General features: G+C 37.0%; 1 protein-coding gene across 2 annotated transcripts in view; it reads right to left on the bottom strand.

Moving 5' to 3' along the window:
- Positions 1-2,693: 2,693 nt before the first annotated feature.
- Positions 2,694-19,379, bottom strand: part of LOC307121106 (complement factor H-like) — a 45,671-nt gene continuing 28,985 nt past the window's right edge. For both annotated transcript variants that reach the window (XM_079808529.1, XM_079808530.1), the window contains exons 17-20: positions 15,818-16,012; positions 15,563-15,739; positions 15,300-15,476; positions 2,694-2,961 (exon numbers count right to left, since the gene is read on the bottom strand). In XM_079808529.1, coding sequence (XP_079664655.1) covers positions 2,954-2,961; positions 15,300-15,476; positions 15,563-15,739; positions 15,818-16,012 — 557 coding nt within the window. In that variant the 3' untranslated portion in view covers positions 2,694-2,953. The remainder of the gene's footprint in view (positions 2,962-15,299; positions 15,477-15,562; positions 15,740-15,817; positions 16,013-19,379) is intronic.

Raw genomic sequence — 19,379 nt, 5'->3', positions numbered from 1 at the left:
TGCGTACTTATACTATGACCTAAAAGTATGTACTATTTTTGTGAAGAAAAAGTACTTACTTTTAAGTGTGTAGCAGAAGAATATACAAACTTTGGGACAGGCTCTTTTTTTGTTTTTATTATAACATGACAATGTATACAATAGTAACGGACGGCTCAAAAGTCGGACAATTTCTGTTGAGGCGTTGCCATAAAGCGTTGCTATGGGTTGCCTGCGTTTCGATTGACTGCTGATTTTCCACTGTTCGGAAGCGGCTCTCGAGCCAAATATGGTCCTTTCAGAGAGTGTGTGGCCTTACGGGAAAAAAGTAAACCAATATTTTTTTTCATCCATAATCAGAGCTAATGTGTTGATTTAATTACAAATCTATATATTATATGTTTTAAAGTATTACCCAATTCACCAATGCCCGTTTGTCATGTATATACACCAACCAATCGTGATCTGTCAAAGCAAGTTCAAATTCCATTGGGCATGTGGAGCGGTAATTTTCTGTTCTTATTCATAAATCGGTTGAAAATGACATGGACAGACGAACTAACGTTTGTGAAACGATTTCCTGCGGTTTGTCTCATTTTATAAATTGCATCACTGACAAAATGGATTTTAACTGACAACAAACAAATCACTGCACAAAATCATTCAGCAGCAGCAAAAGTCGCATTAATGGTAAGTGTTAAATTCACTTGTATTTATGTATATTGATACACCGTTTACTATTTCATGAAACTATCAAAGTTAACAAAACCCAAGTGCCACCGGCACCTACAGGCCTATTATGTGAAGTGTAGGCTGGAGAAATGGTTACGTGAAAGGACTTTATTATATTAACGTTACCATTTTTGAATATTATGCAGCATTATGAAAGAAGTCTCTTATGTTCATCAAGCCTGCATTTATTTGATAAAAAACAGCAATATTGTGAAATATTATTAAAATAATGGTTTTCTATTTTAAAATAATTTAAAATATAATTTATTCCTGTGATCACAGCTGGATTTTCAGCATCATTACTCCACTCTTCAGTGTCACATGATCATTCAGAAATCATTCTAATATGAGGATTTAATGTCAATGATGGAAACTGTGATACTCTTTTCAAGATTGTTGGATTAATACAAAGTTAAAAAGAACATAATGTAATAATATTTCACAATATTAGGCTACTGTTTTTTTCTGTATTTTTGATTAAATAAATGTAGGCTTGATGAGCATAAGGTTATATATATATATTTCTCTCCTGCCCTCCGGCAGGCGTTTGAGGATCCACCGGACCAGGACCAGCAGACTAAAGAACAGTTTTTTCCCCAGAGCTGTCTCTTTACTGAACTCAAACCCCCGCTGATCCACTCCCCTCATATACTGATAACTCTCCTACCTCACATCCGCCTTCACTCTGTTATTTGCACTACCGACTGTTTATTACAGTAACAACTGTTTACTTATTCATTTTGCACTACCATACCTTAACTGTATTATGCTCATTTGCACTGCCGACTGTTATTTACAGTACCTACTGTTTACATTTGCATTTTGCACCGTACTTCTAACTGTAATATGCAATCACTTTCCACTGCACTTTTACACTTTTTGTTTCGGATAGCTTCTGTCCATAATTTATTGCACTACCTTAATCCACTGCCATATTCCTCTTTTTAGCCTAACTTATCATTGTATACATCTATCTGTAAAATTCTGTTTATAGTTATAGCCATCTGTATATTATATTACATATCCACCTGTAAATTCTGTTTATAGTAATAACCATCTGTATATTATTCACTGTACATATTCACCTGTAAATTCTGTTTATAGTAATAACCATCTGTATATTATATTACATATCCACCTGTAAATTCTGTTTATAGTAATAATCATCTGTATATTATTCACTGTACATATTTACCTGTAAATTCTGTTTATAGTAATAACCATCTCTCTATTTATATATACTCAGTACATATCCATGTCCTGCACTTATGCAAACGTTTTATATATCCTGCACTTGCTGCTATTGCACTTCTGGTTAGACCCAAACTGCATTTCGTTGCCTTGTACTTGTGTAATGACAACACAGTTGAATCTAATCTAATATATATATATATATATATATATATATATATATATATATATATATATATATATATATATATATATATATATATATATATATATATATATATATATATTGCCCCTTTTTTACATTTGAGCCCCTGCCCCTGAAGAACTCTCTGCACGGCCCTGATTGACATTATGTATGTCACACAAAAAATGCAGTCTTGTGTATGTTCACTGACATAAATATTTACTTGAGGCATAAATTAAGCATTTTGATAGAGTTAGGTGTTTTTGCAGGTAATCACCAACCATGGAAGAGGCCTGTGGAGATGTTGAAAAGTGACATTCATAATAATTTTTCACTCCATAATGCATGAGAAGAATATATTTTGTGATGTACGAGTGTGATGTTGGGTGTGGGGGAAACATTTATAAAACCCCTCTCTGGAAAACTTTACGATAAACATATATTTTCATTGGTGTATTTATGTGTCTAACTGAATGTGTTATCAAATCAATAGAGAACACACCTACACTGTAAAGAATGTAAGGCCTCTACAATTCAAAATTTTCTAGTGACCGATCACATCTAAATTTTTCAGTTTGCCTAATTGAATTTCTGTGAATTCAAGTTTAATTGTAAGTAAATTGTAGTAACAATTGTTTATTTCTCACTGTCCCAAAAGACAAAAATGACTAAAAACATAGGCTATATATTAAGCAAAATGAACATAGACAACAGTGTTGACATTGTATCACATTACTTTATTAACAAGTCAATTCCAAGGATATTTAGTGAAAATACCTTATTTTCAATAAGGAAAAACTCTGAATATTCAAGAAGTCTTCTGCATAACAGGATGTCTTAATGTGGTGAAGAAAACGCGGCACTGCATTAAAAACCTGCAAATAAAAATAAAAACTAAGATAAATGGCATGTTAGTGCATTAAACTAGTGCATTAAACTAGTGCAAAAAGTTTTCCTGCATCACATCTGGCAAATGACAGAACAGAAGTTCTTCATTATATAATGAGGATGAGACGAATGAATGGACGAATAAGAGAATCGCCAGCTTGATGTGTTTTATATTAAAAGGCAATAACTTAACGTTAAGCCCTGAAAGAGGCCGACACCAAATGCAATCTACCGTGCCGCATATATCACACAAATGACTTAATTTACTTATTACCTATTATTTTAGACATATAAGACATGAGGAAAACAAAACTATTGCCTACCATTAGACAATTATGTGGTAAACGAGAACACACTCATGAAACCAATGAATGCAATAACTCGTGATTATACAAAAAGTCTTTTAAACTTCATAGTCATTTGGCCCATGCACCTGTTTTATTACATGTTGACCTCTGTGGTACCCTTTGTCACAGGGTGTTTTGGTGTTGGTTCATGTTTCATATGTTTAGTGCATCACGTTTACTGTCATGTTTCTAAGTTTGTCTTGTCCTTTCAGTTTCCTGGTTTTGTCATGTGTTTCATTGTCATGTGATTCCTATGCCCTCATGTGTTGTGTCATGTCATTGGCTAATTGTCTCATCACTGTTCACAGGTGTCACTTGTCTTGTCATTTAGTCTGTGTATTTAAGCCCTCATGTTTGCCGTGTTACCTTGTCTGTTATTGATGTTGTTACCTGCTGTAGAGGTGAGGTTTATGTTTAGCCATGTCAAGTCTTTGTTTTGAGTATTGCCAAGTTTTTGTTATCTTTTGAAGTTTTTGATTAAACTGCACTTGGGTCCAACAACTTGCCTCGTCAGTAGAATTCAGTGACACCCTTGAGGCTTGCAAAGTCCTGCCACTTCTTCCTGACCTCCTTCCCTGATTTTAATGCCCCTGCTTAGTTTTACAGCAATATCCTTCCAGATTTTTTTGTTTTTTGTTTATTTGTACTGCCATTAAACCTACTGAAAATCTTAGGACCCCCTTGAAAACGAGAATTCATCTCGATGGGTTTATCCTAAAGAATACAATTTGTTACAAAAATTATGTTTGAGCTCCTCCTGTAAAATAACATTAATTTCCTCTAGTTTCCTCCTTTTTCTTTGTTTTGATTCAGCCATTTTTTGTCTCCACCTATGTCTAAACTATGTAATATAGATTTTTGACCTCGTAGCAAATGATAATTAGGCTAAACATTTTGAAATGCAAGCGTGTGCGACAATGCGAGCCATTCTATAAGGTGACTTTTTAGCACTTGACAAACGGACAGCGACTCTAGCCAGGGGCCCAACTACCCAGTGCCAGAGGGGTGAGCAGCAACAATTTTGTCGCTGATTCCAATATAGAAACGAAAAGAAAGAAAATAATCGGAGTAGGCTAACAAACATTCTAGAGCGCTCTTTAGTTCCTACTAAATTGCAACATGGCGTGCCTTTTCACTCGCCCATTTATTTAGTATTGATGGTCATTGCAAAAACTGTCATGCAGGGGTGCGTTTCCCAAAAGCATCGTTAGCCAACTATGGTCGCAAGTTCCGTCGTTATCAACATAGTTCAACCAGTCTGTGTTTCCCGAAACCATCGCAAACTTGCGTGGTTGGAACGACAACTCTCGACCTGTGGTTAGAAGCATAGTTTCTTGTTTGCATGATATGTGGACTTAATAAATCCTTACCTTGAGCAAAATAAGCAAGCTGACACTCAGTACAACCTATATATTTTATTTAGAATACATACAAATGTAAATTATGTCTTTTAGTTTGTCAAGAGATTTAAAGCACCATTTTTTAAGAGTGCGCATGTGCGGACGTGCACTAGTATGTAAAATCGAGCTTGTGATTGAATCTGAAAATAAAGCAAAATAACTGAGAAAAATAAGAATCAATCCTCAGATGCAATGTCTGTATTTTATAGCAAAAATTCTAGCATTAATTTGATCTCAAACTAATTAAATACAATAAGTTAATACTCCACCACCTGCGTGACATCATTAACCAACGTGGTTGAACGACAGATTTGCGACAATATGGTTTCGGGAAACCATTTTGTGAGCTAGTTGATTTCTTCAACGATGCATCGTATGGTAGTTAAGCAGTGCCAGAGGGGTGAGCAGCAACAATTTTGGCGCTGATTCCAATATACAGGGTTTCTGCAGGTTTCACCAAGTCAAATTTAAGACTTTTTAAGACCTTTTTAAGACCATTAGGGATTATATTTAAGTCCTATATCACGCAATAAAAAAAACGTACAAAGGAAATGCAGAATCACAAAATTACTTGCAAAGCAAATTAATTTATTCAAATTGAACAAAGTATTAGTAAACTTGCACTTCCTCATAGCTCAATCTCAGGATTTCACTATATATATATATATATATATATATATATATATATATATATATATATATATATATATATATATATATATATATATATATATATATATATATAAATAAAAAAAAAAAATTTCTACTGAGATCAAAATTACTGATTTTGTGGTGGTCATTTCCAGTTTTGTTTTTTGCATAGGATGCCACATTTACCATATTACCGTAGATGCACAATAGTCACACATGACAATAAAACAAACAAAATGCATGAATCTTGTTTGGTATTACAAAAAAAGGCTGGTAAAGTGGTGTGCTATCTAGCTTTAATAACATTATCGCTTTGGGTGGGAAATATGCCCAAAATCTTACAAGTAAGCAATTGCTTAATATAAGTAAAACTACGTTTTTACTAATAAGTACTAAACTTATTAACCAATTACAATAGGACAAATAAATACAACCTAAAGATACGGATACAAACAGTGCTTAAAGTTGAAGTAACGTTTTTTTCCCTGTTGTTGTTTGTTTAACATTAAAGGTCCCGTTCTTCGTGTTTTTTTGAAGCTTTGATTGTGTTTACAGTGTGCAATATAACATTAGTTCATGTTTCGCGTGTAAAAAAACACAGTATTTTTCACACAATGTACTTATCTGTGTACCGCTGTTTCCACTGTCCTAAAAACGGCTGGTGATTTCCTCTTTCTATGAAGTCCCTCCTTCAGAAATACGTAACGAGTTCTGATTGTGCAAGCGCTTACCGTGTTGTAATTCGACCACAGCTTAGCGCACGTGAAAGCGGTTCCTGTGTTATGATTCGACAGCAGTTTAGCGCACGTTGGAAAGGTCACGCCTCTTAACGGAGAGATGTATGCGTTCAATAATCTCTACAGCGTCCCTGGGAAAGCCAAACAAAGGTGATTTGACTCCTGGATGAAAATAACAGCGTCTCGATGACATGGCGATAAACACACTCAACGCAACAGTTCCTTTTCTCCACGCGACACGTCCGCTTCTCCACGTGGGACAGCAACAAGACCGCGCCCCCTTTTTCGCGTTTCTTTGTGGGCGGAGGTTAGTCTGTTCTACTGCTCTACTGACGTAATTAAAGAAGGAAGTACCAGGATGTAGTCCAAGCCAGCCGTTCGCTGTAGGCTTTGAAAGGGAACTTCTGTTAAATAAAATATCTCGCTTGGCATTGAACTTTGAGCTTTATAATTTTACAGGTATTATTTATGCTCTAACAGCAACATTACACACTAACTAAAGTTTGAACAATGGGATCATGCGGAATGGGACCTTTAACACACAGACAGGAGCACCAACATAAGCTATTGGTATGCTTTCACTTTAAGAACTACAGTAATGTGCAGATACAATACTGACACACGTCCAAAACTTTTTTACTCAAGAGTCAAGACATAACCGCCAATAAGAACATAGAGATATTAATGTGTGTATGATCGTTCAAGGGTGAGCCTAGAAAAAGACACATTCGGTACACTTGCGCGAGCTGACAGGCGGCAAACGCGTGCACAAAATCCACAGCCATTCTGACATCGGTCTGTGTGTCTATTGAGTTTGTGATTTACATTGCTTTTAACTAACTCTTATTAATTAACTTTTTTAAGCGCTATCGGGCATATCATACTTTTATTTGGTCATTATGCGAGATGTGAGAAAGATTCACCTTCGCTTTCACGATCGCGTGAACTGGAAGAACTGGAGAACTGAAGTTGAAGAATAAAATCCGTTTGATGCGTCTTTGGTACAATCCGAAAGAGACCCGCGCCAATAACATAAAAACTAATTGGCTGCAATATAAGATGCATGCTGGTCTCATTTGTAGTTGTAATACAGCGAACTATAGTAGGACTAGCGAAAGAAAGAACTTCAACAGCCCGGAATAAACACACACACACACAAAAGCGCTGCGGGAGCATTTCAATGAGCATTAGAGGTAGCGTTACATGGACGCAGAACAATTTAAGACCTGTTTAAAACTATTTAAGACCTAGAACTCAAAACTTCAGAGAATTTAAGACTTTTTAAGGCCTAAAATTTAGATTTTGAAATTTAAGACATTTTAAGACTTTTTAAGACCCCGCGGAAACCCTGAATATAGAAACGAAAAGAAAGAAAATAATCGGAGTAGACTAACAAACATTCTAGAGCGCTCTTTAGTTCCTACTAAATTGTAACATGGCGTGCCTTTTCACTCGCCCATTTATTTAGTATTGATGGTCATTGCAAAAACTGTCATGCGGTGCGTTTCCCAACGAAACAGTTTCAAAACTTTTCAAAAGTCTGATTACATGTTTTTAAGTTATCAATCAGTACGTTTACATGGACAACAATACTCCGATATTAATCTGATTAAGACCATACTCTGATTAAGAAACTACCATGTAAACAGCGATTTCTAATTACCTTAATCCGGTTAAAGCCATACTCGAATTAAACAAAAATCGAATTAAGACATGTGGAGTATGCCTGTTTTAGTCGCATTATCTAAGTGCATTGTAGACATGTACACACCTTAATCTAACTATTAACGTCGTGAAGGAGTTTCCGCCGCGTTTTGTGACAGGTCACACACACACACACACACACACACACACACACACACACACACACACACACACACACACACACACACACACACACACACACACACACAGGCACGTGCAGAGGGGGGGGCTTTGGGTGCTCGAGCCCCTGCCCTTTTTCAAATATGAATCAAAAGTGCCCCTCTCAGACAAATATCAATGATAATATCGTGGTCAATAAAACTAAATAAATGTGATTATTATAACATGACAATGCATACAATAGTAACGAAAGGCTCAAAAGTCGGACAATTTCTGTTGAGGCGTTACCATAACGCGTTGCCATGGGTCGCGTGCGTTTTGATTGACAGCTGATTTTCCACTGTTCGGAAACGGCTCTCGAGCCAAATATGGTCCTTTCAGAGAGTGTGTGGCCTCGCGGGAAAAAAGTAAACCAATATTTTTTTTTTCATCCATAATCAGAGCTAATGTGTTGATTTAATTAAAAATCTATATATTAGCTATATATATTTTAAAGTATTACACAATTCACCAATGCTCGTTTGTCTTGTATTTACACCAACCAATCGTGATCTGGCAAAGCAAGTTCAAATTCCATTGGGCGATGTGAAGTGGAGCGGTTATTTTCTGTTCTTATTCATAAATCGGTTGAAAATTACATGGACAGACGAACTAACGTTTGTGGAACAATTTCCTGCAGTTTGTCTCATTTTATAAATTGCATCACTTACAAAATGGATTTTAACTGACAACAAACAAATCCCTGCACAAAACCACAGCAGCAAAAGTCGCATTAATGGTAAGTAGTGTTAAATTCACTTGTATTTATGTATATTGATACACCGTTTACTATTTCATGAAACTATCAAAGTTAACAAAACCCAAGTGCCGCCGGCACCTACAGGCCTATTATGTGAAGTGTAAGCTGGCAAAATGGTTACATGAAAGGACTTTATTATATTACAATTTTTTAATATTATGCAGCATTATGAAAGAAGTCTCTTATGTTCATCAAGCCTGCATTTATTTGATAAAAAACAGCAATATCGCAAAATATATTAAAATAATGGTTTTCATTTTAAAATAATTTAAAATGGTTTTCATTTTAAAATAATTTAAAATATAATTTATTCCTGTGATCACAGCTGGATTTTCAGCATCATTGCTCCACTCTTCAGTGTCACATGATCATTCAGAAATCATTCTAATATGAGGATTTAATGTTAATGATGGAAACTGTGATACTCTTTTCAAGATTCTTTGATTAATAAAAAGTTAAAAAGAATACAATGTAATAATATTTCACAATATTAGGCTACTGTGTTTTCTGTATTTTTGATTAAATAAATGCAGGCTTGATGAGCATAAGGATATATATATACATACATATATATATACATACATGCATACATACATATATATATAATGTGTATTAGATTAGATTCAACTTTGTCATTACACAAGTACAGGTACAAGGCAACGAAATGCAGTAAGAGGCTGGTTCGCCCGAACAGGGACGAACAGGGTATATATATATATATATATATATATATATATATATATATATATATATATATATATATATATATATATATATATATATATATATATATATATATATATATATATATTTACATATTGCCCCTTTTTTACATTTGAGCCCCTGCCCCTGACGAACTCTCTGCACGGCCCTGCACACACACACACACACACACACACACACACACACACACCAGGCAAGTGCAGAGGGGAGGGCTTTGGGGGCTCGTATCAAAAGTATATAAAGTGCCCCTCTAAACAATCATCAATAATATTGTGACAAATAAAACAGAATTTGAATTATAATTAAAGCTGCAAGCAGCATTTATCGGGGTTCAAGCAGTTTAAGGCTTTTAAGCACATGCATATAAAGATATTGTTTTATTTAGCAAGCATGTAACCACTTCGAAAACCAAAAGTAACTTATAAACGATCATATAAGAGATTCAAATGGTACAGCCAACAGAACTGGGAGGTCAATTGCAAATTACGAATTTAAGTAATGAAAATTAATAGGAAAAAGAAAATAATGTTTTATGTTGCTTTAAAATAAGTTTGCTAATGGTTCTTAGCAAAGTGTTGGAAACAATAGTTTGTGAGCAAATGTAAGTCTTTAGTAATTTTCAGCATGCACATTGAGAGGGACCTCAACACGAACAGCATTAACACAGATGACAGATGATTGCTTAGCACAGATTGAGGAAAATAAATTAGGAGCAGTATTGTTATATTTTATTTCACAATTACTTTTCATACTGTACATTGATTTGAAAGTAATCTGTTTAATAGGGTATTATATTGGAAGTTTTCAGTTGTGAAAGAGTTGCAATGTGGTGTACCTCAAGGAAGTTGACCATTACTATTTTCTATTTTACCAATAAACTTCCTCTTGTTTTAAAGTGTGCATGGACAGTCACGGACAGTGTATTTTTTTTACTTGTTGGGACCTCAGGAAGAGTAACCACTGCCTAGGTATTGGCTAATGGGGATCCAAAGAAATAAATAAACTTAGATCATAGATGAAAAAAGATAGTTTACGGCCAATTTACCAATGAATACTTTTTTAATAACCATTTTAAAAAGTTTTTTTGCAGTTATAGCATAAAAATTTGTCTTGCCCAATTCGTCTTGCCCAATCTCCACTACTTTTTAAAGTTTGTCTTGCCCAATCTCCAGTACTTTTTAAAAAAAGTCCTTAGAGTGTGTCCATACATATGTGTGTCAAATTTGTTATAAATATCTCACTTAATTTTGAGGTTATAGACCAGGGGTGTCCAAAGTCGGTCCTCGAGGGCCACTGTCCTGCAGAGTCTAGCTCCAAGTTGCCTCAACACCCCTATCTGAAATTTTCTAGTATGCCTAATAAGACCTGTTGAATTGGAGTTGGAGCTAAACTCTGCAGGACAGTGGCCCTCCAGGAGCAGAATTGGACACCCCATTATTATAGACACTTACAGTATATTTATAAGAGTATAAAAATGACACTTGGGCATCATTGATTGGATTTCACTTCCTATCATAGTTTTGACATTTGGACATTGTTGTTTAGCTATTGACATATGTTATCCAAATTCCTGTGATGATTTTGTCTCAATTGGACTAGCAGTTTCGAAGATAATAGCAAAAGTTTTGAAAGGCTAAATACACTGTTACACAAACCATAAAGAAAAACCTGCCATGTTTGGTATCGATGGACTCGGCAAGGATTCAGGAGCCTAAAGGAGGTGACTTTTGTGAAAAACATTGGCTTGAAACTTCTTAGGCTCCTTCAAGGCATTGTGCCGAGTTTTTTGAGATACACCAATGTTCTCAGACTATCATGGCACCCTGGACAAAGATACTGCATGCAAATAATTATCAAACTAATGGTTGGGTGTGGTTATAGCCATTTTCATGACAATTTTTTCTTCTTACAGCGCCACCAAGTGGCCAATCATTGCAATTTTTTTAAAGTAATTGAAGTTTGAGCTCATAGACATGTGACCCGAGTTTAGTGAAAATATCTTGTTCCGTTCAGAAGTTATAGTCATTTTAGTTAAAGTGGATCCTGACATGTTGAACATTTTGGATCCCCTTAGCGACTATGAATTGAAAAATTATTATTTTTTCATAATTATTAATAATCTCTCTCCAAAGAACATTCCTACAGTGGTTTGGTTCTGATCAGGGAAAAAATGTGGGAGTAGTTGGCAAAAGTAGGTTTTTCAAAAAACTCAAAATTTCTCGAAATTGGCGCCTGAAGGGCGTGGCGCCTGCATGTTGTCCGCCTTGAGCCAAGGATTCCAAGGATATAAGACACTTGAGCCCACGCCTAACGGTTTAGGAGTTATGAGCCATTTTGTACTTTTGCTTGCTGTAGCGCCCCCGTCAGGCCGGTCGGGGCGTGCCTCGGTGACGCTGGTAGTCGTTGTGAGTACTACCAGCCCTGAAAGTTTCATGTCTCTACAACTTTTGGTTTGGTCTGCCCGATCAGTTTTAGATGGAGAATGATGCATCATGGGAAAATTAACAATTACAATAGGGTTTCAGCCTTTCAGGCTTGAACCCCTAATAAAAGAGGGCATAAAAAGGGCCTTCAAAAGCCTATAAAAAATAAAGTATAGGGTCTCAGAGCTTGATTTTTGAGCTGCTGGTTACAAAAACTTTATCAAGCGCTTTGACATGCGCGTCGGAGAGGTCAGAGGTCGATTTTTGCATGTTCAGCTCATTTAGCATGGAAATGCTGTGTTTTTTTAAAAACCTTTTAAACTCTAGTACCTCTACTGGTGGCCCGATCTCCACAAAAGTTTGCACGCTTCTTTAGAATAATATGGCGCACGTGCCCAGCTAATTTGGTGAAGTTTTGCGCAGAGCAGACCCTTTTTCAGTCATTTAATGGTCATTTATAGAGCATTTTTTCACCTTTAGAAGAGTTAAACCACCATTAATGGCCCTAGCAGTTGGCAAGCTTCTTTGGGATCACGTGACGCATGTGCATGCCCGATTTGGTGAAGGTGTATGCAAATCAGGCCGGAAGAGGGCCGCTTTCAGCCATATAATGGGATTTTCCATTGAAATACATCATTTTGACCCCTTTTTAACCTTTATAGCGCCACCAAGTGGCCAGTTGCTGCGTCCTTTTTCACGTAGCCACAAAATGAGCTCATACATAGGCGTGCTGAGTTTGGTGAAAATATCTCGTTCCGTTGACGAGTTATGGCCAGTGAAGTAAAAGTGGCTCCTCCCACCTCAAGCGTTTTGGCGGCCCTTAAGGACCCTGAACCCAAATGTGCACTTTTTTTTGATAACTTTTGACATTCAGACTCCAGAGAATCTTGCTGCACTGGTTTGGTTCCGGTCGGGCCAAAAACCTAGGACTAGTTCGCAAAAGTAGGTTTTTGGAAAAAACCAAAATACCTAAAATTATTCCCAGGGTGACGAGCCAATCCGAGGCCTGCATGTTGTCCGCCTTGAGCCAAGGATTCCAAGGATATAAGACACTTGAGCCCACGCCTAACGGTTTAGGAGTTATGAGCCATTTTGTACTTTTGCTTGCTGTAGCGCCCCCGTCAGGCCGGTCGGGGCGTGCCTCGGTGACGCTGGTAGTCGTTGTGAGTACTACCAGCCCTGAAAGTTTCATGTCTCTACAACTTTTGGTTTGGTCTGCCCGATCAGTTTTAGATGGAGAATGATGCATCATGGGAAAATTAACAATTACAATAGGGTTTCAGCCTTTCAGGCTTGAACCCCTAATAAAAGAGGGCATAAAAAGGGCCTTCAAAAGCCTATAAAAAATAAAGTATAGGGTCTCAGAGCTTGATTTTTGAGCTGCTGGTTACAAAAACTTTATCAAGCGCTTTGACATGCGCGTCGGAGAGGTCAGAGGTCGATTTTCGCATTTTCAGCTCATTTAGCATGGAAATGCTGTGTTTTTTTAAAAACCTTTTAAACTCTAGTACCTCTACTGGTGGCCCGATCTCCACAAAAGTTTGCACGCTTCTTTAGAATAATATGGCGCACGTGCCCAGCTAATTTGGTGAAGTTTTGCGCAGAGCAGACCCTTTTTAAGTCATTTAATGGTCATTTATAGAGCATTTTTTCACCTTTATAAGAGTTAAACCACCATTAATGGCCCTAGCAGTTGGCAAGCTTCTTTGGGATCACGTGACGCATGTGCATGCCCGATTTGGTGAAGGTGTATGCAAATCAGGCCGGAAGAGGGCCGCTTTCAGCCATATAATGGGATTTTCCATTGAAATACATCATTTTGACCCCTTTTTAACCTTTATAGCGCCACCAAGTGGCCAGTTGCTGCGTCCTTTTTCACGTAGCCACAAAATGAGCTCATACATAGGCGTGCTGAGTTTGGTGAAAATATCTCGTTCCGTTGACGAGTTATGGCCAGTGAAGTAAAAGTGGCTCCTCCCACCTCAAGCGTTTTGGCGGCCCTTAAGGACCCTGAACCCAAATGTGCACTTTTTTTTGATAACTTTTGACATTCAGACTCCAGAGAATCTTGCTGCACTGGTTTGGTTCCGGTCGGGCCAAAAACCTAGGACTAGTTCGCAAAAGTAGGTTTTTGGAAAAAACCAAAATACCTAAAATTATTCCCAGGGTGACGAGCCAATCCGAGGCCTGCATGTTGTCCGCCTTGAGCCAAGGATTCCAAGGATATAAGACACTTGAGCCCACGCCTAACGGTTTAGGAGTTATGAGCCATTTTGTACTTTTGCTTGCTGTAGCGCCCCCGTCAGGCCGGTCGGGGCGTGCCTCGGTGACGCTGGTAGTCGTTGTGAGTACTACCAGCCCTGAAAGTTTCATGTCTCTACAACTTATGGTTTGGTCTGCCCGATCAGTTTTAGATGGAGAATGATGCATCATGGGAAAATTAACAATTACAATAGGGTTTCAGCCTTTCAGGCTTGAACCCCTAATTAATATAACCGCACGTACAAAACAATGCGCTTAAATTCCCGTTTATCTTTTACGTACCTTTCAGTCTGAAATGTCGTTGCCATGACGTGTTGCTATGGTGCGTGACTGCGTGTCTTGCTCATAGACCGTAAAAACTCTGCTCACTCGGACACGGCCTCTCTATATTTTTTTTCTTTGTGTTGCAATAATGCTCATTTTAAAAGTAAAATACGATCATTTTGTATCTGTAATCCCAGATTCATATTTGTCTGCTTACAACAGCGGTCGGGAACCTCTAGGCTTGCGAGCCATATGCCATTCAGTGAACGCTTTGTGGCTCGATAGCAGAAAAAAAAACAATCCAAACAATCACGATTTTGAAACCTTTTCATCACATTTTCATCATTTATCAAAACTATTATTCGAAATGTAGGCTGTCAAGAAGGAGGCAAGATGGGCAGTGTCTCTTAAAAAACCTGAAAGACAATATTTAATATTACAAAAAATAAAACTAATATATATATATATATATATATATATATAATATCATAATATCATTAAAAAAAGTATAAAAATCACTCGTTTTTATAAAGTCACACTGTCCAACAGTGACACCCGCAGGTAAAGTTACAGTGGGTTGCCTGAGCCCATTGATTTGAACACACCCACGAAAGTCGCGCTATGATTGGACACCGGACAGCGTAGTGTGGCATGGGGACGTAATGACGTACCATTAATCAAACTATGTTCTGTAACATGTAAAACGGGAACATGAACGTAATATTCTAAAAGCAACTCATGTAAACACCTTAATCAGATTATTGCCTTATTCAGAGTAAGGTCAATAATTAAATTACTGCTGTCCATGTAAACGTAGTGACTGTGAAGATATATAATGATTTGAATGAATATTGAAAAGGTTTTAGTATCTGTAATAAATGTAACTGTAACATACCAGAGCATCGCTGTATGCCTGTCCATTTACTCTGGGAATTACAGGTGATTTGTACAGGCTGATCTGGTACAAACCCAGGATTACATTTATAGTGTATTATTGAATACATCTTGTAGTTTGATCTCCAATGTCCCACAATCCGTGCATTTGGGATGTTTGGTGCTGCACACATTTTTTCTGTAAACAAATATCCATCATTAATTAGAATTCATATTAAATGTTAAATCATTTGCACAGACTGTAACATTAATATCAGCACATACTACACTGTGGTTTTGGTGTCCATCCGTCTCGTGTGCATGTGGCCTCTTTGTCCACTTTGTCCACTTGATCATATCCACGCTCACAACTGTAAGATTTTATTGCTCCCAATTTCCGATCTTCCCAGTAAGAGTACGACCAATACATATGCTGGTCACGTGGATCTTCACATCTAATTTCTGAAACAAGATTCACAATACTTTAATAACATGCAGTAAGTTCAGCTCTAATGCAGAAGCGTTTCTCTATAATCTTACCTTCACAACCAGGCTTATGATCCCACTGCCCATCATCTTTACATGTAAACGATTTGATTGATTCTTTTGTTGGAAGGATCCAGTATTCTTCAGTGCAGGTGATCTCCAATCTTTCTCCAACTCTAAAAATAGTTTTACCCGCTGGTTTGATCTTTTCTACTCCAATTGTGGTTGACGTCAGCACACAAGTTATTTCTGTACAATACATAATTAAAAGATAAAGCAAAATAATAATAATTGTGAAACAGTAAAAAATAAAATGCTAGGTTTCCATGAATAGAGTGTTGTCCCTATGAGGCACATTTTCTATTTTGAGAACCTTTATAAATATTTGCTAAACTATTATCTGAAAATCAAGCTAGCATGAAAAGCATGCATATCTGTATCCCCTTAAGTTCTTTACCTTCTCGACAATCCAAATGATAAAACACTCACTATTTCGAAATAATCAGTTGAACTGATAATCATTGTAGTAAGTTAGCAAATTTTGTAGTTACCAAATAATAATAATAATGTTTAGCTACCTCAAACAAACAAAAAAACAAACAAACTGGGGTCCGTTCTTCGTACCTCGCTTAATACATCTGAGATGATTTGACAGATCCCAGATCTTTTAATCGTGATAACTGATGTCTGGCTAATTTGGTTCTTCAAACGAATTTGCAGATTGGATTAAAATATCTGGATTCAAATATCTAAGATTACTGCACGTTCTTGTGTTCACTGAAGAGGGCAGATGCATCGATACTCGAAACCACGATCAGTAAAGCAGCGATTGGCTGGCGTCAAGACAACGTAATGACAGCATATAATTTAAAAAGCCACCTTGCAAAAATCTTGATAAATTACACAAAACCCCCCCACAAATTTCTGGACATTTATAAGGAAACAGCCAAACGACCAAACCAACATAAAAGTTATAATAGATAAATGATTTTTTTTTAAAAACATGATTCCAAATTATTTAAATTCATGATTTTATAGTACTTGTAGACCCTTTACATTTTTATTTACATTTTACATTTACACATTTGGAAGACGCTTTTATCCAAAGCGACTTACATTGCATTCAAGGTACACATTTTTGTTATATTTTGTCAGTTCTTGCTTTCCCAGGGAATCGAACCCATGACCTTGGCATTGCTAGTGCCACGCTCTAGTGTTTGAGCTACAGCCTGGGCATATTTCAATGTTGTAATTAGCAATTCATTTAATCTTTAATTCAATTTTAAACAGATTTTTTACGTGACAGCATTAATTAAAGTTCCTTAAGAGCAAGTTATCTGCATCCTGTGCTGCATCAAGCCACTCCCATAATATCTGTCATCACTCAAATGAATGCACGGCTCAGAGTAACTGTACAGCATGTGTGTAAGACTGCAATTAACATTATAGAGTCATATCAACAATAAATCTCTCGATCAAGTGGCTGTGTCTATAGTATTATACACAACATTATAATATCATTTTCAAAGACATTTTTATATTATTATTGTTATTATTTAAAATTATTATTGCCCCTGGTTCAGTAAGTAAATCTTGTAAAGTAGCAGTAGTTGGGACAAATTTTAAGTATCAACACCGCTTAAAAAGTTGCAATCTAATCCTGTTTACATGAAATAAGCCTGTTCGCGAGCAGGTTTAAGCTTACGGACCTGTTGCAATGACAGCAAGTAACATAAATGGTGATAGATTTTGTATTTAAATCTTCCAGGCCAGTTCCTGTTTGTAAAATGAGCACCAGTTGTCTTTAATGGCCCTTGGAGCCCATGAGTGATTGGATTAGCATCTATGCATTTGAATGTCACTGTTATGCTGATTGGATCAGTATTTGGGGTGTGTAAGAACGATCTCCTGTGGGAGGTCCTAACAGTTTCCCTTTGTCTGAAGCCCTTTGTCTTCCCTGTATAAAGTTCTGTCTCAGAACACAGAACGTTGGGTTAAGATTGTTGAAGGGCGGCATGATAACATCGATGCTGAAAGACTGCTACACTACAAACCTTCAATAAAATCTTCTCCCCACAAGAACTCTGGTCAAGCTTACTTATTTTATGTATTGGAGAAATCTAATACATTGGCGAGCCACCCAAACGACTGCTCGGCCAAATACACCAAAATCTAACAATTTGGCGAGCCAGCCAGGAGAGACTGACAAGAAGAGAACTCACCAGCTGCAACAAGAAACTGAATCCAGATTTAAAACTTCAAGCACAAAGATCTGCTTTCCAGACTGCATCTTGTGGAATCCAGAGTGAAACTTCCAGCTGAACAAAGATTTCCAGACTGAATCTTTCTCAAATATCCTAATTTGGTGAGTGAAACTTATCAGCTCTCTAAAAGAACAACTTCTGACAAGAATAAATAAGTAGACCAGTAAAGATTTGTAGTGTAGTCACACATACTGTGTATTGTTGAGAATTTTAAGCTTAGGCCTTTTTCATGAGTCTGTAGGAACCCATTAAATTATTTAGTTCTGAGGAGCTATTGTGGTGGGTTCGAGTCCCATCTCAGTAAGAATCATTTAAGAAGCGGTTGAGTCCGTTCTCATGTGATTGAAGGAGCTATTGAAATAAGTTTAGTCCTTTCTCTGGAAGTCTGTAGGAATTGTTAAAGAAACACATTGAGTCCGTTCGTCCAGAGACTGTAGAAACTGTATAATGTTTGATCCTTTCTTTGGAAGTCTGTAGGAATTGTTAAAGAAACAATTGAGTCCGTTCATCAGAGAGATTGTAGGAGCTATTTTGGTGGGTTCGAGTCCCATCTGAGGCTTAGTCCTTTCACTTTGATGTCTGTAGGAATTGTTAAAGAAACACATTGAGTCCGTTCGTCCAGAGACTGTAGAAACTGTATATGGATTGATCCTTTCTTTGGAAGTCTGTAGGAATTGTTAAAGAAACACATTGAGTCCGTTCGTCCAGAGACTGTAGAAACTGTATATGGATTGATCCTTTCTTTGGAAGTCTGTAGGAATTGTTAAAGAAACAATTGAGTCCGTTCATCAGAGAGATTGTAGGAGCTATTGTGGTGGGTTCGAGTCCCATCTCTGTGTTTTCCTCTGCACTGCCAGGGAAGAGTTAACAGACAGCTGTAGGGGTTGGTTAACTAAGTTATCCTCTAACATTTTTGTTTTAGAGATGAGTTAAGCCTCTGTTCAAACAGGGAAGAATTGTTTTTGCCTCTGTTTTTCAGGCAGGGAAGATTAGCATACAGGCTAATTTTTGTGTTGTCCTCTGTTTTAAGCCTCTGTTCAAGCAGGGGAGAATTGTTTTTGCCTCTGTTTTTCAGGCAGGGAAGATTAGCATACAGGCTAATATTTGTGTTGTCCTCTGTTTTTTTGTGAAGGAAAGTTAACAAGTCTGTTGATCAGAGAAGTCAGTGTTTGTGAGTGTGTGGTAACAGAACAAAGAGTAGCTAGAGTAGCTTCTTTGTGCTTCTCCGTGCTAGAGTAGCTTCTTTGACTAAGAAATTGAACCTCAACAAAGCTGCAGAGAAAACTGATGTGAATGAAGTTAGTCAGCCTGATAACATTTATCCTGATTTACAAGATTTCTTTGAAACAGAC

This window comes from Gobio gobio (genome assembly GCF_949357685.1).
Source record: "Gobio gobio genome assembly, chromosome: 24".
NCBI lineage: Eukaryota > Metazoa > Chordata > Actinopteri > Cypriniformes > Gobionidae > Gobio > Gobio gobio.
Note: the sequence above shows the minus strand (reverse complement) of the source record. Positions and strands in the feature narration are given on the sequence as shown.